The sequence below is a fragment of the Passer montanus genome, unplaced genomic scaffold (assembly GCF_014805655.1).
Source record: "Passer montanus isolate IOZ18808 unplaced genomic scaffold, ASM1480565v1 scaffold79, whole genome shotgun sequence".
In the NCBI taxonomy this organism is placed as follows: Eukaryota; Metazoa; Chordata; class Aves; order Passeriformes; family Passeridae; genus Passer; species Passer montanus.
Genome location: NW_024373145.1, coordinates 1441344 through 1463145, shown reverse-complemented (window position 1 = coordinate 1463145; position 21802 = coordinate 1441344). Strand labels below are relative to the sequence as shown.

At 38.3% G+C, this 21802-nt stretch overlaps 2 protein-coding genes across 4 annotated transcripts in view; one reads left to right on the top strand and one right to left on the bottom strand.

The window, feature by feature from the left end:
* The window catches only part of CEP85L (centrosomal protein 85 like), a 106066-nt gene that overhangs the window by 41946 nt on the left and 42318 nt on the right, over nucleotides 1-21802 (bottom strand). The gene's annotated exons all lie outside the window — the stretch shown is intronic.
* On the top strand, nucleotides 1448-11472 carry PLN (phospholamban). 3 transcript variants are annotated; one of them, XR_005630138.1, is made up of 4 exons: nucleotides 1448-1462; nucleotides 1653-1766; nucleotides 5915-5949; nucleotides 8497-11472. XR_005630138.1 is itself a non-coding variant. In XM_039731576.1 (3 exons), exon 3 carries the CDS (start codon nucleotides 8618-8620, stop codon nucleotides 8774-8776), a length of 159 nt encoding a protein of 52 aa, XP_039587510.1. In that variant the 5' UTR covers nucleotides 1541-1766; nucleotides 5915-5949; nucleotides 8497-8617; the 3' UTR covers nucleotides 8777-11472. The 3 variants fall into 3 exon arrangements, 1 of the variants encoding a protein (XP_039587510.1); XR_005630137.1 differs by lacking the exon at nucleotides 1448-1462 and adding an exon at nucleotides 1488-1502; XM_039731576.1 differs by lacking the exon at nucleotides 1448-1462 and having other exon boundaries at nucleotides 1541-1766.

Here is a 21802-nt window from a genome sequence, read left to right as displayed (position 1 = left end):
TTACAATGCTGGGTGTTGGACTTCATAACAAAATATAGAGGGTGAATTTCAATAGTACAAGTTTCATAAAAAAGGCAAACAATCCAATGCTAGCACGTCTCTTGGATGACAGCATACAATAAAAACATGGAACTTCTCTCATAAAAAAAGCCGAATACAGTTTGCTTGACTGTGAGAGATTTATAACATTAATAATGCCATTATAAGTAAATTATGAAACACTTTGCACCAGTAAAGAACCATCACTCCTCACTGTAAAGATATTCAATTAACTTTCAACTGAAATATGTGACCCCAGACTTCCTGGATTTGATACTAAAGGACAACTGAAAGCAGGCGGATTTATGATACCAAAACCAAGCTGCTAACTTCAACTGTGATATAACCAATTTGCAGAAGAGCTATTTACAAAAATAAAAACAGAGCTCAACTTGAAACAGGGTTGTACATCACCCCCAAAGCCCTTCTGTCTCTGGTTTGAACGATGTACTGCAGCAGGGCTTCCAGGGAACAAAAAACCCAAACTAAACAAAAAAACCCACCCTGTCTGGATTCCTGCTTAAAGCCAAGCACTCATCTATGCTAAACAATTATTGTCAAAAGTGAATCTTTAAGTGTTCAGAGTTTGGCTCAGTTTCTGTATTTTTGCCTGCAATTTCCCAATGAGGAAAAGGCCTGTGCTGTCAGTTGTATCCACAAAGAAAGCCTGATGCTGGATGCTCTCACTTGACAGCTTAATCCTTTTGCATCCAGTAAATCCTTCACTTCCCCAGTGCACAAAACCTACTCTGCATATGCACTATGTTGCCACTTTTCAACACAGGAAAGTATACATAAGATAACCTGTAAAGTAGCATCAAGCTACTACCCCTATCCAAACAAAGAGAAAGGGTTCTCAGAAGATTCACTTAAATAATTTCCAGCCACAGAAAGTGGGAGAGGAAGAAAAAAATGTGGAAGTGTGTTTTAAAGGAGAGATAAATACTTCAAAATATATAGTAATGATAAATTTCAGAGATGAACTTACAGATGTCAAATTTGGGAAAAAAAATCCTCTAACCTCACCCATTACTGTTTGGAAGAGACATGAAACACAGAAAAGTTATTTCAGTTTAAGCACTGTGACAAGAAAATATTATCTTGGGAAGCATTTATCATATACTATAAACTGAATACCAGCTATGTAACTATATATTATTGAAAGTGTAGTTTAAAAAATACCTTGGACAAAAGAAAATCATTCCAAATCAAACACCCACAAGAAATGTGTTAGCGTTCAGTATTTAGGTTTCCTAACAAAGAAGAAACAGAAGTAGCAAAAGTAACACATCCAAAGCAGCTCCCTGAGTAAGTTCCCCATTTAAGTTCCCGTTTTAAAAAAGGCAGTGGCAGGGAACAGCTCCCTTTGCTACCCTACTGAAGCATGCAGCTTCCCAGATTCCTTCATCCTGTGATTGAGCAGGTGGTCTCCCTGGCACACAGGTCCTTTCACAAAAGGAGAGGTGCTGCCCACATTTAATACATTACTGCTGGGAACAAGTTTAGAGGAGCCACTGCCCGTGTCAGAAGGCAAATGGGACCAATCAACTTGTGAGCTGCTGAGTGACACCGTGAGTCCTGCCTCTGAAACTTTTGTTATTTTTTCCCCTCAGCCTACTTCAATTGTTTCCACAACTTGGTCACAGACTCGGAAAAGTTGCCAGAGATCTACAGGCACGTCCCACAGCCTGCAGCAAGCTCATCTGTGCTTCACTGTCACAACAGGGGTAAGGAACCTCTCTTCTGTGTTATCTCTTAAATATTGCAGGAAGGCACGCTGTAACTGTACTTTTCTACAAAAACCTCCTCTACTCAAATTAACAGCTAGTTTTAACTGTTTATCAAAAATATGGAAATATAGGCATTACAGCTCTGAGTCAAAGATATACTGCTGTGTGGGGAGCCTTTCAGCAACAGTAAAGGCAACATAATTTCCTATATGTTCATAGGACGCCCGCTGTCTGTGGGTAGATGATTTATACAGGTGGTGTTGCACAAGAAGGTGAGAAGGTTTCATCATTTTTCTCACACCTTTGTTTCTCCTTCCAAATTTAGTATCTTTTGCTTGTTTTTTCTTTTGTCTGTTTGGTCTTGGTTTTTAATCCAAAATCTACAAAGAGAATAATTCTCTTAAAGTTTTGTACAGGCATTCTTTTTCCCAAAGCTGCCTATTCACAGACCAGGAAGCATAAAGAAGCTCTTTCACCATTAACTCTGTAAAATATTTTTCTGATCTTTTTCTGATCTAACACATTGAGAGAACAAACCTTTTTTTGCTGTATGATGAAAAATTATCCTTAATTAAAATTTTTAGTGATTTATAGCACTACTAGGAACTGAAATTATACCATGTTACTCTAAGTGGAGTTCAAGCTACCAAATCCATGTAGTGTTTTTGCTTTGACATCCATTAAAATTTTATTTTCTCCTGTTGTTCATTGTAACTAATACAACACTTGTCCTAGATTACTTCTAATAACTGAGAAATAATTCAGCTAGGATTTGTAACATCATGAACTGAATTTCAAATGCAGAAAAGAACCCATTTATTTCTAAGGGAAGCACAGACATGTTGTACAATGAAATATAATCCCAGCTTTAAAATCACTGAAATAAGATGCATCTCAGAGAAACACAGAGAACACACAGAGAACATGCAATATTTACATATACAAGTATTTTAAAAAGAAATACAATTTTGAATATGGATGTCTCTAAGGTACTTATGCTCCTTACAATCTTGCTCCCCCCTTTCATCAACTGACACCTTACTACTTATGTCTACATACGGTTATAGAAGAGACAAACCTAATATAGACTTGTAATTTTGCGAGGTGTGTTTTCCCTGTTAGTGAACAGATACCCCTAATTCCTTTTCCTTTTAGTGACTGGCAGGCATCAGACAAAGATAGATCCAGGTGCTTGGTTTTGTGCTCAGCAGCCTTGTGCCAATTTTGAATATTCAAGTGAGAGAAATGTCCGGACATGCTGTTACTCCTAAGGCAAACAGTCTGGTACAGAATGCTCTAGAAGCTGTTTTCAGTAGGCAGAAGCAGCACTTCAGACCTCCCAGTGCCTACAAAGACCAAGAAGGTTCCCAGACACATTTTTTTCAAGGCTGAAGTTATACATAAAATGTATTTTCAAGTGAAGAGAGGAGTTAAGGTGTATTCTACCACCCAGAGAATCCTCTTCTACCACAAATATTGCATATGCCGACCTTTAAAAATACACACAGAGATTGAACATACACACCGACACTTAACTGCTATGGGCAGTTCTTCCCTGGAAGCTGGAATGCATCCCATAGCTACAGCAGGTCAGCTGCTCCATCATCTCAATTTTATCCAGTTAGAGTTCAGTAATTTAATGTAGATGAGAGAGTGGCTCAGCTGTTAAATTAAATTTTAAAATTTCACACTTATAACATCCCATGTCACAGACATTCAAACCCTGAGAAACAACCTACAGTCATGACAGAGGCATGTGCTACAGGACAGGTGATAGGTGTTACAAATCAATGTGAAATTAGGCATTTAATTTACAGCAGGCAAGATGCTGTCTTTTTTTTTTGTCAACACAACAATGCAATTGTTATTTAAAAGAGATTCGGATTCATGTATTACCACATTTTTATTTTTAAAAGTTGCATTTATTTCCCATCCTCTGAGGAAGTTAGTTCCTCCTTACAACAGGAAAGTCACTGAAATCATCAGTTTGTAACTGGTAGTGTAAAGGTGATTTTCACTGCTTTTTCAGACCATCAGCAAACAAAAATGTATGGGACACATGTACAGAACTGCAGAACTTTTTGTTTGCTTTAAGAATAATTTATTTAGGAATAGAAAAGTACCTCATCTGGAGAAATAAAAAAATCTCACAGGGAAGTAAAGTTTTGTTCCCTAAAACGACAAGACACTTTAAAACTGAAGATTGCTTTTGATTTCTGGAGATTGAAAAAAGGCTAAACAGGACCTTCCTGGCATCAAGTAACTTCTCTGAAGTTAAATTTTTCTGTTATACTCTTCTCAATCAATGCCATATCATTGTTTCCTGACATGCTAGAAGGTTAAAAACAAAACCTGGAACATCCCCTTCCACTTCTACCTTTTATACATGCTTGATGTATCTCAATTTTTACTTTAATTTAAATTGCACTTAGACTATTTCCTATTAAAGGGACATTATGAACCACCATAGCTAAAACTCAACATGAAACAACTTGCTAGGTAATCAATGAACACAGCAGAAGATGGAGTTAATTTCCTAAAAGAAATTTACTAAGTAAAAGGCAGATCACATCAATAGACTGGAATTGGTATACAGTTATTTTATGTCTTATTTTGATGAGGGGAACCTGTGAGTATGGAAACTGAAGAACCTGCCCAAGATGCCACTGCATGGTCCTGCAGCAGCTGCAGGGAATTTAACCAACTCAAAAACTAGCCCAAAGCACTGGCTCCCAGGCTACTCTAAAGGACCAGCACACATATTATCAGTTATCCACAAGATATGTAGATAATTTCAAAGCCCAAAATTACTGGTGTGTTCAACTATTCATCAGTGTAATTTCTTGTCACCTACAACGTTCACATTCTCATGGACTTGAAATACAAGTAGAGGCTCTTAGTGTTGATCTTGTTTCTTAGAACACCAAAAACATCAAAGCTACTCAGAAGGAAGATTGCAGAAAGGGGGAAAAAATTAACTGAAGTGTGAGTGTTCCCCTATGCTCTCTGAAACACATATGACACTTCAGTACAAAACAGACAAAAGGTAAAGAGAAAGATAAAATTAGTTTGTTTTTCCTGTTACCAGCATTTCTCAGACTACGAACTGAATTGTTGCTTCTTTCCCCATCCTAAGGAAATGCTGTCTCCATAGGATTGAAAAATGACATTCTATGCCACAAGTCAGTGCCTAAATCTTCAATCAACATAATTTTATAGTACTTTTCCCATACTATGTTTAAAGTTAGTAAGACTTTTTTTTTTTTTTTTCCAATGGATAGAAGTGAATTACTGGGGGTTTGGGACATCTCATTTTAAAAATCTATGAAATAGACTTATGCAACATAACTTCAACAACCCCTCAGGGCTTCACTTGGTCATGTGGAACTGCAAGAATTCAAGCAAGGCAAACTTCTTCTGTTCCACTGATATCACTGTTGCATTTAGTGAACATATGACAGGAAACAGGCTGTGGCATTTCCAAGGGAGCCAAATTTATCCCGTGTGACTTCAAAGAAGTCAATGCAGTTGCACCAGGAATGAGCATGGCCCACAGTTTTCACTTCAGTCACATACCCCCTCTCATTGTGAAGGGCACCCAGGAACAAAGATAAAAATAACCTAATACAAATCAGGGAAACAGTCACATGTCAGTGAAGTGGGAAGCAATAATTGTGATCAGTGACTCATTCTGAAGTATGAGGGGATTGTAAGTATAGGGGATTCCCTACATAGTAACATACAGAGTCAACCACCAGACATCTTCCTGCAGATTCACTCTGCACCTAAGCCTTGCACATCCACTAACAGCACTCATAAAACAAAACTGCACAGCAATGCAGCCAACTGCTCCTCTTGTGTGATGCTCATTCTTGTCACCCGAGTCACACTTTGTGACCCCTAAAAAATATCAAATATAATTTGCCCTTTTGCTGCACTTTAGTTTCAAGAAGTGGTGCGCGCATGTCCAATTCTTCTTTATATTGGCCTGAAACACCGGGGACTAAACAGCAGAGAGCAGCTACTATTTGTGACAATGATCAGTCTTTGTTTCTGTGTAATTATTTTCCAAGCTGTCCATTTTGACCTTGATAGCCTGTATGCAGCTCTGTTACTGAATCTGTTTCTCTTTCTGCACACTTTAGGTGGGTGACAGCGCCATGGAGGATTAACAACCAAGGTATGTGTTTATTAGTTGAACTCGAGCACTTGTAAAGACAAACTTGTTGAAATACAGACACAGAATTGGCTTCCTTTGCTTACAAGAAAACTTACCCCACAGACAGTTGTAGGAGGTTAAACAACACACAGATGTTTCAAAAACTTCCAAAACCATGTCAACTATTAATCAAGAAATTCAATCTATTTTGTTCTCTCCTCATCCCTTCTCTACAATGTCTTCTAGCTGTATGATGTATAGAGATTTTAACTTACACTACCTTCCACTTTTTAAGATGCTTTTGTATCCCCTTCTGGTCACATATGTCCAAATACCTGCTTTGGCCTTATCTGTGATGCCCAACCAGATAATATTGCTTTTTATGGAAGCACTTCAGAGCCCCAGGGCCTTGCCCCTTGAGTCATGCAAGTGAAACATATGCAGCAACACTGCAGTGCAAGTGCCAGCACAAAGTGCAGTCACACCTAATGCAGTAGGGTTGCATTAGTTCCTAATGAAGTGGAATTTACATTTATTCTGCATGTGTACAAGTACACATTCATGCTGTTCCAATCCTCTGTGGGCTCCAAGAAAAAAAAATCAGGAAAGATAAATGTTGCTGCAGTAGGTCACACACAGCCCAAAGACCAAGAGCTGCACACACCTGACACTGAAAAAATGACCAAAAATCCCATGATGAAGTCACCCACAGGAAATTCTGTTCTCTGGGCAGTGTCTGTCACAGATGCTGGTTACACAAACTCCTCTCTATCTATCCAAGTAATCCATTTGTGGTTCATCTACTGGGGCTTGTCTGCAAGAGGATGAGCAGTCTAATGCACTTCAGCCTGTAATGGGCTGGGAGAATGAATGTGCATTCAGCCAAGGGACTTTAGAATTCCTGTGCATGTCTTGCTTTTACTGCACTTGGGACAGACCATAACTAGTAAAGAGCTAAGCAGAAGATACTCAGCAAGCATTTTAACTGCTTAAATAGATGGAAACAGATACAGCAAAAAGTCAAACAAAGATGAAAAATTGTAGTCACTACAAGAGTATGTTCTGGTGTGGTTTTTTTTGCAATGAAGTTTAAGATCAACCAAAGCTAAAAAATCATAACAAAATCTGAAGTTCAGTTTGAGAAGGAGATGTCATCACATGGAGTTCTCTAAGGGTATTAAAATAACCATGTGCAATCTGATTGCTTTTGAAAGTCTCTCAAATATCAACACTGCCACTGAAAACACATGCATTCTGTTCATACAGCAACATTTCACTCTACAGCCCAACATGAAAGGATTAAAAAGGAAGAGTCTGAAAGACACTTTCATTTCCTTTTAAGGTTTTTCCATTTTAGCCACATATAAAGACAAATACATGAGCAAAGTATCTCTGCTTCAGTCAGGATCGTCATGTAATTTGGGCAGCAGACATCTAAGCAATTGTTTTCCTCTGTGCGGCATACATAATTTCACTTGTTTACAGGAAAAACAAAATAAAGTGGTGACAAGGAGAGGCCTTCTGTGAAACACATAAACACAATATAAATTCATAAAATGTTTAGGGGTAAGTGCAGCTCTAGGAACAAAGTCTGACAGATGCATATATGTGAGGACATAATTACTTTAAAAACCAAGTTTTCACATTGAGCGCCTACATGTAGAATCCAACTCACCATGAGCTAAACAAGCATGCACCAAAGCCAGCTTCTTGCCTTGGAAGGTTTGTACAGGAGGGTTTTATGTTGCAACTACTTATTTGGAGTTTTAAAACAATTGATACCTGGTCCTTCCACCTGCCACTAAAAAGGAGGAAAAATACACTGTAAATGTAACACTCACTTAAAAGACAAAGTTGTGTAAATGCTTTGTTTTGTTCCTCACAGCAGTTCTCTGCCTTTGCACACACGTTCAGAACACACTGTCCAACATGCATAAAAAAGATTCTGTCCTTACTCTGTATTGTCTGTTGAGAAGTACACTACTAAAATTCCCTACAGCAGTGATGCATTAGGTTTTAATTGCTCACCATAAAGAACTTTTTCTTGGAATGGAAATACTTCAGCAAGAATTCTTCTCCTCCCTTCCAGCAAAAGGTATTGGTAAATCAGATTATCTGCCCTGTCAGTACCAGCCAGCAGGACTATCCAGATCTCCTGGCTGAAAGGTCTGTGACCCTACTCTTATCATCAAGCCTTCACAAGTGCTTGAACAAATAAAGCAGAGAGGTGTGTGTGGAAAGGCAATCAGCCACAGCCTTTTCAGGGACCATGTGAGATAGAGAACTTAGATCTAAAGCAATAATCTGGGCAAAACCCAGATATCCACAATTTCCATAGTACAGTTACTCAACACTGCTAAGAAGCACGTGCTCAGTAGCCTTCAGGGGAAAAAGCACAATACAGCACAAATCTAAAATTAAAACCCCAAAATTTTAAAATGCAGATTTAACCCAAAGTCACTGTTTTAAAGTTCTAAAAAGTATGAAATAAACAGATTGCTTTTACAATCTCTATTTACACTCAGAAACACTTCTGCACTTCTAATTCTCTGCCTTCCTGCTTTCCAGCTCCGCAAAGGCTGTCTAAAACAAAGAGAAGATATTAGGCACTTTGCACTGTTCCTGACCACTGCTCTTCTTTCCTGCACTCCTAAAACCTCTGATTTGTGCCCTCTGCTTTCTTGTTGCCATGGAGAAGGTCCAACACATGACCCGCTCCGCTCTGAGGAGAGCCTCAACTATTGAGGTCAACCCACAAGCACGCCAAAGGCTCCAAGAGCTCTTTGTGAATTTCTGCCTGATTCTAATTTGCCTCTTGCTGATCTGTATCATCGTGATGCTTCTCTGAAGTTCCAGCACTTCTCTGCCCTGTCCTCTAGGAAAGTCACCCAGGGGGAAGAGAGACCTACACGTGCAACTCCCAGTGCAAGGATCCTCATGTGACAGGGGCTAGCACTTGGACTAGAGTGTGCCAGCCAGTGCTCTGTTATCTTACTGCCTGCTACATGTATTAAAAACACGTTTTCTGTGCAGAACAGTGTTTAGAGCCTGTAGTTACCAAGTTGTGCATGACTCAATTTGTCCACCTCAATCAAGAGATGTCTTTACTACATGGGGTAAAGTATCAGTAGATCAGATTATCTACTCTGAGCAGTAACAGCCAGCAGCTGGTAAATTCAAAGTTTTAGTCATATAAACACCACCATCACTTTCTGGGGGCCTAAGTATTTTTAGGTTTCTTTGAAAATCTTTAAGCCCTTGGAAGGGTTCCAAAACCATGCCTACCCAAAGAAGAGCTTACAGGTACACAGCTCTCAACACATCCTGGGAAAGTTTCTGCTCTTGCTTAGTTCAAAGTGCTGCATCTCTGCATTATCAACTGAAGGCATTCAAATCGTTTTAGTGTTTTTGAAAGCAATATGAGAATGAACGAAAAATCTCTTCGAAATCAGAAAGGAAAAACTAGTTCATATGTTTTGCTCCCTATTTAAGGGATCTTATGTACATGACATCTGGAAAGATTTTTCATTATGTTTTGCAGAAAAAAATTGACACTACCATAACTGAAATAAAGAATACTGTTTTCCATAGTCATTTGACTGCCATGACAACTGGCATAACTTGGATTCTCAGAGTTCTTAACATTTGCCTTTAGACAACTTAATTAAGGCCTGTTCTAATATATGTAGTAATTTCCTTAGTTTAAAACTAGTAAAGACTTGGAACTTGCCAATGTCACATGAGGTGGCTTACACCTGATGTGGCAAAGAGAAAAGTCTAGATCACCATCACTGTTGTGACTGAAGTGCACCATACAAATATAAGCTAAATCCCCATCTTCAGCTGCAAATTCCTGCTAGAGAACATGCAAACACTTTCCTAAAATAAATGACAGATTAAAAAGTTCATTGCAAATAATTATGCACAGGAAGGGAAAGCACTGCAGAAATATGTTTTCAACATGTTAACTATAGACTATACACATAAAAGATGACACTTCTGCTCCAGAAATTGTGAGTAACAAGACTGAGTAGAAGACTTCCAACCCTACTAACACTATTACATGTTGCTGGTATTAAGCAAAATTCCCAGAAATTCCATACACTTTTCAAATTTAAAGAAAGCTTAAGAATCAACAGACAGAGGTCAGACAGACATCCATTTTTTAAAGAGATATTCTTCTATTCCATTCTATGTAAACATTCTTACTGATGAATACAGAAAATCGAAACAAGTTTATCTGATATTCTGCCTTTAAGACTTAATATTTCATGAGTAGAAGTGTAGAAGTTGACCATGAACAGCTAAGCAGGAAGGGAAGAAATCTTTGAAAAAACTCTGTATACAATGGAATGCAAGCAAATCCAGTGGTGAATTTCCTATCTGGTGAGCAGGTATGTTGAGACCAGACTCTCAAGTAAGGTTACCCACTAGAGGAAATTAAGATAGCTACTTGTGTGAGGAGTAGGGCGAGCACTGCTGAGATTGGCAACACACCCCCACACTTGCAAGTTAGTATATGAGCATTACTGATTTGAACTGTCAGTGTAAATCTCAATTTCCATTTCATGCACTCTGACAACTCTCACAAACACAAGAGATTTTAGTAAGTGTATTTTCCTTTTTAATTCTTCTTACTTTTCTTCTCTTTTCGAATCTGTATTTTCGATGGATAGAGTTTCTAGCTTTAGTTTGCTTTGGATGTGTTTCAAGAGACTTCAACTGGAAATAAACAACAGTTTAACAGTACTGAAAACTTGCTGAAGAAAAAAGTGTTAAGAGTAAAGCAACAGCACTGCATTCTGAGGACATGTTTGGGTTAGAGGTTTCACAATCCAACAGTATAAAGGAATCAGAGTAAAGCATTGCTAAAAATGTAGCCCAGTAAAAACAAACCCTCCAACTTCCTCTTATGTACCTGAAAACCCATAACTTATTTTAAAACAATAACCAAACAAGAACAAAACCAAGTTATCAATAAACTGGAAGCCTTACTGCTATTTTACAGCAATGCAGATACACTGCATATACTGTATGGTTCATTTGTGTCTTAGGCTCCTGTTGATCAAAAAATCTGTTACTATCCTCTGTATCACCAATTGTCAACTGAACACAGAAATTTTATAAAAACCCTTTTGTACATAATACAATCTTCTTTGTAGACTCATGCAAGCTTAAAAAATAATATCTACAGTATTTTTATTTAATAAAAGGACTGCTTGAAAAATATTAACGCATAAAATATATCAAATTGTTTAGAAAGAAGCATCCATTCTATTACTTACTTACTGAAGTTATGTGAAAAGAAGCTAGTCATCACCCAGCTTTCTAATTCTCTATATCTCTATTTATTCTGTTTTGGTTTTCAGGAGTAATCTTGACTATTTTGCAATGTCCTTACACTATGACCTTACAAAGGTCATTTACATGTACCTGATTTCCACTCAGTAGCTTGTGCTTGTAACTATTCCTAATTAATTTTCTGCAAATGTAATCAAAAAGTTTAGCACTTTTACGAGTCATAATAAAAATTGCAAACATGTACAGCAAGTAGCTTGCATTAAGTTTTTAGTTCTCCGCTCCACTCCACTAAATCTCTTTCCTAAGGTCATCTTACATACTCATAAAGACAGCTAAACAGGCAACAATCTGGTATTAATCTTCTCCTTCAAAAAAAAAAATACCAACTTCCATGACAATTTTATACTGGGAAGGAGCTGAACCAGGAACCATAATATGCTGGTTTTAAAGATGTGTTTCCTCAGCCAGCTCCTCAGCAAAAAATGATACAACAATTAATTGAATAATTTCTATTATTCTATATGTAAAAACACGACCCATTTAAAAACTGAAAGTTTGATCTGACCAAGACTAGTCAGAAGGTGTTTTAGAAGGCAGCCAATATTTGCATTTCTTTAATAACTGTTCTACATCAATTTAGCAACAAGTTCCCTTCCTGGCAGAACTGAACCACTATTGTACAGACGAGTAAAACGGCCTTAAACAAAATTATTCACATGACATGCACAAAATGTTTGTCAATCCCCTGAACAAAAAATATTTATGTAAGTTTTGCTACAACTACACCAATGGTCAATGGTATAAGTAGGCCAGTGGTATCCTGGCATACATTAGGAAGAACATTCCCAGCAGGTCAAGGGAGATGATTCTGCCCCTCTACTCCACCCGGGTGGGGCTGGAGTGCCATGTCCAGTTCTGGACTCCTCAGTACAAGAGAGACATGGAGCTCCTGTAGCAGGTCCAGCAGAGGATGACAAAGATCATTAAGGTACTGGAGAAGTCCTTCTGTTAAGAGGAAAGTCTGAGGGAGCTGGGCCTGCTCAGCCTCCAGAAGAAGTGACTGAGAGTGGGGACCTTATCAATGTCAATCTGAAAGGGTGCCAAGAGGATGGAGCCAGGCTCTGCTGGGTGCTACCAAGCAACAGGACAAGAAGCAATGGGCAGAAACTGATGGGCAGGAAGTTCCATGTGAACGTGAGGTAGAACTTCTTTACTGTGCAGTGACTGTGCACTGGAACAGGCTGCCCAGAGAGGCTGTGGAGTCTCCCCCACTGGAGATGTTCAGACACCACCTGGACACAATCCTGTGCCATGTGCTCCAGGATGACCCTGCTTGAGCAGGAAGATGATAGTCCCCTCCAACCTTATCCATTCTGGGATACAGACAGAACAATAATCATAAAAAATGTACACACTTTTTAATGTATGCTGAAACATACTTTAACTATATCCTCTCTGCCAAAATTAGAGCAGAGTAATTGAACACATTCCTTTAGAGTGTGTTCGCATTTATATTTGGAAGCATATAAACACGCTATAGATTACAGACCAGATACCTGTATTTGTACAGCTATTAATGAATAGTACCTAGGAGAATACAATTGGAATTTTGTGAAATCCTGAAAGATCTAGAGATGCCTTATTTAACAACAAGTGCAATCATTTTAGCTTTGACCTCCTTGATAAAAAGTGGGGGAAAAAAGAAGAAAAGAACAAACCAAAACCCAGAACATATTTATAAGGATTCTTTTAAAAACTGATACTACCCTCATTAAGAACCCTGGTAATTTAAATTAATTAACACAAGCCCTATATTTACTGTAGTAATATCTAATGGATTGCTTTATATGCTTTTTCTTTTTTTTAAGGCAAAATTATGCCAGAAGTTATACATTTGTATAAAATGTAAAACTATGAAACACTGCCCTCTTGTGATCTTCCCTAAAAATGTAGCTGAGTATTTAAAGCAAGTTTTGGCAGATGTTGGCAGTATTAAGGTTGAGTGGGTTTATATATTCCTTTACTTATGTATATATATTTCTATAAATAAACCACAACTGTTAAGTTATTAATGCTATCTTAAAATAAGAAATTGCATGTGGGCTATTAAAAGGACTAAGGACACATCCTCTGCCAGCTCAATCCAGATTCTTGGAAAGGCATTTGCAAGACTGCACTGGACCTTACAAAGCACACTGCCAGCAAAACACAACTGCAGTGCACGATGCCAAACCCTAGAAGGGTAGGAAATACTTCTATGAACGGACAGACATTTTGCCCAGATAAGAAAGCAGGGGGCAGAGGGGTGTTTCACCCATAGAGGTATTTTAGAACCAAATTTTCAACAGTCTGTTGCTGAAAGAGACCAAGTCTTGAGAACATTCATTCTTTTGAAAATTCGATGGGCTTGAGAAGTACCATACACACTAATAAACTCAATGAAGTGCCAAAATGTATAAGAAAATTCAAGTCCTTCCTCCAACTATTAGTTTTTCAGAATTTCTTCAGTACTGGAATGAAATTTATCATTAACCTTAATTTTATTTCATTTTATTTTTAAGGTATTGGAGAAAAAAGGCTTGTAGAAGTATCCAGAATACTTTTCCAGAAAAAACCCCAAACAACTAGTTATTTTAAGCATACAATTTTTTGCTTAAGTAGCAGACACTAAAAACCAGGGAAAGAGCTACGGACACAATGAACTTCATGTGAACCTACACGGCTTACTAATGAAGGAGCAGCCCTAAGCTACAATTAAAAGTCTGCTGCAGGCACAAGAGGGCAGACTGATGCACATTATGGATCTTGCCAACAACAGAGGTCTCAACCTGCTACTTAACTTTCTGCTCATTGTCTTGGTTCTAGTGCTCGCATTTATCTTTGTGAAGCTGATGTGAACCTCGGCAAGGCCCTGCTCCCTTCTCAGATTTGGCCCTGTGGATTCTGCAGTGATAATGTAGACACTTTAGACTACCTGAATATAAGTATGTGAAGACTGCAGAGGCTGAAATATCTGACAGTTACAGAGAATGTGTTCACACCCAAATTTATCAGAAAGCAATCCTAAGAGCTGTGCTCAAGCTGTGCACCTGCCATTGAGTGAAGAAAGCACTTACAGCCTTGCCAAGTACCTGAAGAAACCCAAGAATGCATCAGCAGATACAGTAGTTTCTCATTGCTACATAAGCTGATTCTTATTTAAAGATCTACAAATTATTGTCAGCATTCAAGGAACAAAATTTCTGCAAAAAGGGGATAGCAGAAATCAAATTTTTAAAACTGAACTTCTGTAGAACATATACTTAATGGGAAATGACAGCAGGAAGGCAAATCAAAATGCCAGCTTTGAGCTGACAGCACACATCAAATTACCTGTGGAGAGAAAAGCACAGATGCTGTGAATGGAAACAAAAATATCCCTGAAAAGCAACTTGCAGTAGCAGAGATGGGGATAAGTGAAGGTCAAATATGAAAACATTATTATTTAGACCTTTTTTTGACCACCTGTGGTTCATTGCAACACCCTAAAAGCAAGGAGCCTTCTGTTATCCATCATATCAAAAGAAGCATCTGTCAAAACAACTAAAAAACAAAGGGCCATTACCCAGGGTTATCATAACTCTGGCCAGGAAACCCTTAGCACCAGCACATGCACCAGCAGTAGGCACAGCTGCACCGACCCAAGACGCATTACAGCCTCAGTAAGGGGATTTACCACTTATGCTCAGGTCAAGTGAGCAGTGTGGGAGCCCTCCAGCCGTATTTGACATGCCACTTGTTACTTGCCAGTGCAATCATCAGCCCATAGCCTGTCCTCACCTCTAAGCATGCAGCAAAAACTTCTTACAGGACCTTCTTTTGTGGCTCTTTACAGGGTGATGTACTTTTCCCACAGGGTCCTGGGAAGAAGACTGACCAACAAGAGCACACTGCTATTGGAATGATTTTCCAGAAGGCAGAGCTAAAAACATGAGAAGTGCTGGGAAAGGAGGGGACCAGAAGCAGATTTTCATACATCACATTGGAGCCAAACAACTTTCTCTTAGCATCTCACTTTGCCAAGTGAAACACAGAAACCAACCACAGGAACCACCATGCATGCACCAAAAAATATATATTGTACAGTAAATTTATTGCCGTAGATATGCATATTTACTCACATGCAAAAGAGGCAGATGTTGTTCCATGGATGGGGAAAGCTCCAGCTTCCTACTGCCAACAGCACATCCCTGATTCTATAATGCACTCAGCACATATACTGCTGAGTGCATTATAGAGCTGACCTATTTATGTTCACATCCAGAACTTCCATATGATCACTACTGTTATTCATTTATCTGCAGGAGACTCATCTAAACTGGATCTATGAACAGACTTTTCACAGGGAAAGGCAGTATGCCTAGCAAACCCAAAAACTTAAGGAAGTCCTGCCATTAATAAGCATCCACATTCCACTCTATGTTACCTTCTCCAAAGCTTACAGAGCATTAGTGTGCTGGTTTTATCAGGAATAAAGTTCATTTTCTTCATGGTATAGTAGTTAGCATGGGACTATGCATTGGTACAAGTCCAAAGTGTTGCTACTACAAAGGAAATTGCCTCTGCCCCAGCCAAACCAGCACAATGGCATAGACCAGCACAGATAGTTAAAACAAAAACTTTTTTTCTCACTTTCTCTGAAATATAACCATTTGAAATGGCTTCCGCAAACTACATACCCATAGTTTTTGAAGCTGTTAGACACAGTAGTATGAATTCCAAGCTGTTTGCATTTCAAGCAGAAAACATTGCACAGCTACACCACAGTATGCAATTCATCATTTATTTTGATAATCTTGAAATATTCTGCTTAAAAAAAAATCTGTAAATTTATATACCAGAGATATATGTGGTAATGGTTACATAGTTTCCTAATACTTAGAGGAATTCCTGTTGATGCTTGACATAGATGGTTCAAAGCACACCAAAACCACCGAAACAAACAGGAAACCCACTCTAGCAAAAAGCAGATTAAGAACAGTTTTCCCAACAAAATAGTTATTCACTGCTTGGGACTACCCAAAGCTTATTGTCTGTATGACCTGTATATTCAGAAGTTTCCCTATCTTAGAGAAACCACTGTGATACCAGTTGGCTCTGATAAAAAAAAATAAAAAATCACATATTCCTTTTTAATAAATTGGGGAAGATGAGCCTACTGCCACCAATAAGCATGTATTTCCAGATCAAAAATGACATATCAAGGAAGTCTGTGAGAAACTTTGCCACCAGAGTATGGAGAAACAATCCCCAGACACAAGCGCAGCAGCTTCCTTTCAGCCAGCAATGAACATGACAGAATCCTAAACAAATCCTGAAACTGCTGAAACTAAAACATGCATTTTCCCAAGATGACATATGAAGCTGGCAAAGTTATCATCTAACCAGCGCCAAGGCTCTTTTTGCAACCAAGCACAGTCCAAGTTTGGTTTCCGATCATTTGCTAGCACTCCAGATGAACCTACCAGCACCTTATTGAGAATGGAATCCCATTTGCTGGGCTACCAACTTCACAGCAAAAGGAACAGACCATAGAAGCTTAGTTATGGCTCACAGTAAAGGAGTTCACTCTGCTAGCTGAAAGTGATAATCCTTCATGTTGAAAAGTTTTCTATTCCTGAAAAGTATGGTTTCATCAAAATGTGATACAGGAAAAATATTGATATTAATAATTTCAATTTTCTGATCTGACAGGACTGTAAAAAAACCCCTAGCTTTGAGCTGACATTTAAGAATAAAATTCTATGTGGCAACAATGTTATCTGATGAATGTTATGACTTTTCTTTCAATTAAAGTTTTACAGTTTTGTTTACCAATTTTTAGATATGCGTGCAGTTTACTTTCTTCCTTTTCTCCATTGCAACGAAAATTGTTCTAATAACTCTAAACTTCTCACTGCATTAAAACTTAATTTCCAGCGATTTTTATATATATGGTATGATCAATCCAGTGTTTTCCTCATTAAAAAAACCCCACTAAACCTGGTACATTAAAGAGAAAAGATGCACTTAAGTAATTTCCACCTATTATCTCTGCAATATTCTGACACAATTTAGCACACCATGCAGAAATGACACAGATGCTCTGTACACCGGAATAAAGAGATTCATACTGCGATACTTGCAACACCATACAAAGTTAATATGTCCATAGGCAATCTTCTGAAGCTTTCCTTCTTATTATACGATCTCCATGGCATGCTTTCATTTTAAATCTAATTTTTGGACTAGCACACAGCATGTACCTACATGCATTCAGATAATAGGATATATAATAGGATCAGACTTTAAGAAATGCCATTGCTTGAAAGCAGAGAGCCTTTTAATTTAAATTTTATGGCCTCCAAGTTTAGTAAATAGGAAATGTTGTTGTGTATTATAAGCATTTTTTCTCTTAATAAGTCCTTATCACACATTTCCTTATTCAAAGATCAGCTGCATATTGAAAACAATTGAACAATCAAGTATATGGTGAAATATAAATTCTGCATGGAAACTGTTTTCATTAAAGCAATATTTCTTTGTTTCTGTGCATAAACTGAATTCCATAAACTGAAGAACTGTTAAAATCTATTCCTAAGAAATGCGTAGGTGAATGTTGATTTTCAAAAAGCATACATTAAATAATTCACATTAGCTAAGGAAATGAATTTTCAGATGCAACTCCATGATGTTACACAATAACCAAAGACGAGATTCTCCTTGGAGATTTATTTCTGAAATGTACAAACATCACAGTGACAGCTGCAGGATGCACCTTCTCCAAGAGGCATTCTGTTGTTCCACAGGACATTTTCTGCAGTTGCAAACCTGACCACATCATGAAGGATAACCACAATGCAGCTGTAGATCTTCTACCTAACACTCTGAGCTTCCCTTACAATGCACAGGAAATTTCATTTTACAACTTGTGGCTTACAATTGGAATGGAAAAGCCATGTGATAGGTGTTATAATTTGGGGAGAAAAGTATATGAAAAACCACTGAGTTCAATCAACCTCAGACTACTAAGGAAGCAGAGAAGCTTGAAAGTGACTCACCTTGGAACAGCTTTTGAGAGGTGTTACATTATACTTTCCCTTAGTCTTTAGAGTAAACAAATAAAAAGCTTGAAAAATCAACTCTGAATTTGTATTTTCTATGGTCAACTATCTATACTTGTCTGTGAGGATATAAAAACTCATTTGTTGTGTGTATTATTAAGTCCAACAGCTGTTCCTGAACCATCAGTCCTCAAAACCAACTCAGAAAATTGCTGCTGTCTATTCTTACTTCATTAGTGATAGGCAGGAAGAAGGGGAGGCTACAGAGTTCAGCTATCTTAAAGATGCACAAAATTGCTCTAGATTAATAGTTAAAAGCAAAGTTTGTTGTATTTTCTGTTCATGGAAATAGTAGTTTTAAAGAAAAATAATGATAATTTTTTTTTTTCAGTCCTAGAAAAACCACAACATTTCCATCAGGATATATACATATTAAAAGCAAAAAAGCAAAAGTAATCCTCAAAGGAAAAGAATAATTAAAAAAATACATAGAGCTGTGGGTTTTGCCCTTTTTATAAATCATCAGCTTCCTCTTATGCCTTCTACTCTATCTCTTAGATATATATTCCACTTGGTATTGCTGTTTTCTTGGTTTCTCAGAAATAATAAAATACCAGTTCCCAGCTACACATGATCTCTGACCAAAGGCCACAGCAGAATGATGCTGAGGTTTCTTTAAAAAACAGGTGTCAAGACCGGAAGAACCATTCTCATTCCTTCATTGCTTCTGGCATCTCTCCTCCTTACAGGTGTAACCTCAGTCACAAAGACAGGAGGGCAGGGGAAGCCTCTAAGAGCCCAAAGGCTCATTGTTCTTGCACATGCTTTAACCTTCACCGGGTTCTACTTCACAACCACATCTCACTTGAGGACACAGAACAGATCCCATTTCAAGGCCCAGCAATATGACTCCAGATCATGCCAATGGAAGTGCTTGATAAGGGCATAAGGAATTTATTCCACAGAGATGTAGAAGTTACAGGTGAAAAAAAGAACCAAAACAAACAAACAAAAAAACAAAACAAAAAAACCAAAAACCAAACCAAACAAACACACACAAACAAACAAAACATAAAATACCCCAAAACCAAACAAAAACCACCCAATAAAAACTCCCCAAAAACAAATAAACAGAAAAACCCCCACAAAACAAAACAATCCAGTTTTAGGCAAAATGTCAAATCTCAAAAGCCTGGAAAGGTACAGCACTGCTTCTGAATCAAAGTCAAAGATAAATGATGCTTGTGTTCCCCCTGCTGGCTCTGTCCTCCAAACACAGCTCAGTAGCAATGGACGCAAGTTTTTGAGTAACTCTAATAACACATACAGGGCTTAATCTGTTTCAAACATTTAACGTTGCCTTCACACTGTACTTAGACATGATCAGAGGGAGAAAGCACTTCGGACACCTGAACGAAAAAAGGTACAGCACTGCTTCTGAATCAAAGTCAAAGATAAATGATGCTTGTGTTCCCCCTGCTGGCTCTGTCCTCCAAACACAGCTCACTAGCAATGGATGCAAGTTTTTGAGTAACTCTAATAACACATACAGGGCTTCATCTGTTTCAAACATTTACCTTTGCCTTTACACTGTATTTAGACATGATCAGAGGGAGAAAGCACTTCTGAGACTTGAAGGACAGAAGTTCTTCTGGGAGTTCTTTTGATCTAAACAAAAATAAATTTCTAAAACACCCATCCTAAACAAAGTGCCTTTAAAGGCACATAAAAGATGATGAAGAGATCTATGCCTAAATGAAGTAAATAAGTAAATAAAACTTGTGAAACACCATCTGGAGTACTGCATATAGGTCTGGTATCTGCAGCGCAAAGAAGAAGGTGGAACTGTTGGAGCAAATCCAAAGGAATCCACAAAATTGGTAAAAGGACTGGAGCACTTCCCCTATGAAAACAGGCTGAGGAAAGTGAGGCTGTTCAGCCTGGAGAAGAAAACGTTGAGTGGAAACCTTATAGCAACCATCCATTATCTGAAGGAGGCCTGCTGGATTTCCTTCACAGGAACTGTAGTGATAGGATATGGAGTAATGGGTACAAACTGAAAAAAGGGAAATTTAAGGCTGAGTATTAGGAAGAAATTCTTTACTGTGAGCGTGGTAAGACACAGAAACAGCTTGCTCAGGGAAGTTGTGGATGCCCCAACCCTGGCAGGGTCCAAGGCCAGGCTGGATAAGGCTTTGAGCCACCTGGTCTAGTGGGAGGTGTCCCTGCCCATGGCAGAGGAGGTTGGGGCTAGATGATCTTTAAGGTCCCTTCCAATCCTTAATATTCTATCATTCTATATATTTAAATCCAGGAAGAGAACTACCCAGCACAGTAACCTGATCACAAATGTCACAGACAGCATCACTGCTGGCTGCAGCCAGCTACCCATCTCAGGAGTTTGGGAAGACTTGAATGAATGGATAGACCAAGCTCCCTCGTGGTACCCTGCTGTTGCTTCCCAAGCCCCTCGTGTCCCCCTCACTCAGTAGGTGCCAGCTGCCTGGAGTCCAGCTGGCAGTGCCCTGGACCCAGCCTCAGCACTGAACCCATCTCTGTCACTTGGGTTCTGAGAGGACCCCATCAGCCTCTGCTCCCTCCCTGGGGAATTTATCAGCATCAGAACCTTTGAAGTGCTTAGGCAAAGATGAGGGTTTCTGCAGCAATAAAGGGTGGCTAGCTGTAACAATGTCAGGTTTTCAGACAAACCATCAGAGATTACTATTAGTTTGTCCATATTAATTTGCTTTAATTAACTTCAGTTAAAAAAGAAAAAAACAACAAAAAACCATAAAAACATAACAAAAGTTCAAAACACCATCAAAAACCAAAACCAGACCACCATTAAGAGCAAAATTGCATGTTAACAATCTCTAAACTTGTCATTCTTTCCATCAATATACAACAAAAGGAGCAACAACACTTGAGCACAACTCTTTCTAAATTACATTGTGTACTTCAGGCTGAAGAAAACAGGAAATCTGAACATACTGCTAGATTATCTCTGCTGAGGTAATATCGTAATCTAACCCTAAAATGCCTTTCAGAGAAATTTATATATTGTAACCTGGGATTTTTTTGCCAAGCCAAACTTACTACACAGGTAAACATGGACATGTAGATTTTAAATAATGCCTTCCTTCACAAACTGTACTTCCCCGTTAGGGGAAGAGCTGGAAACAATGACTATGAATTGCAATGTTAGAAAGGGTTGCCTATATCTAAAAACTATGTGCTTGACATAAAAGTATATTAAGTATGATGCATCAACCACACACACTACCTTAAGTAAACCAGATTCGTTGACTACTGTTAGTTGATTTTTATTAGCTAAAAATAAGCAGTAATATCAAACTGATTTCTGTTTTTAAGTGCTAGGCATAAGGAGATTGAATACTCATTCACCTCTGCAGGACACAAAAGTCATTCTTCTTTTGCTGAATGCATAAATGTAGCCTCTTTGTAATCTCTTTCAGATCAAAACACCTTCA

What these genes read in the sequence shown, in the direction of transcription:
- PLN (XM_039731576.1), top strand. Translation starts at nt 8,618, where the DNA reads ATGGAGAAGGTCCAACACATGACCCGCTCCGCTCTGAGGAGAGCCTCA.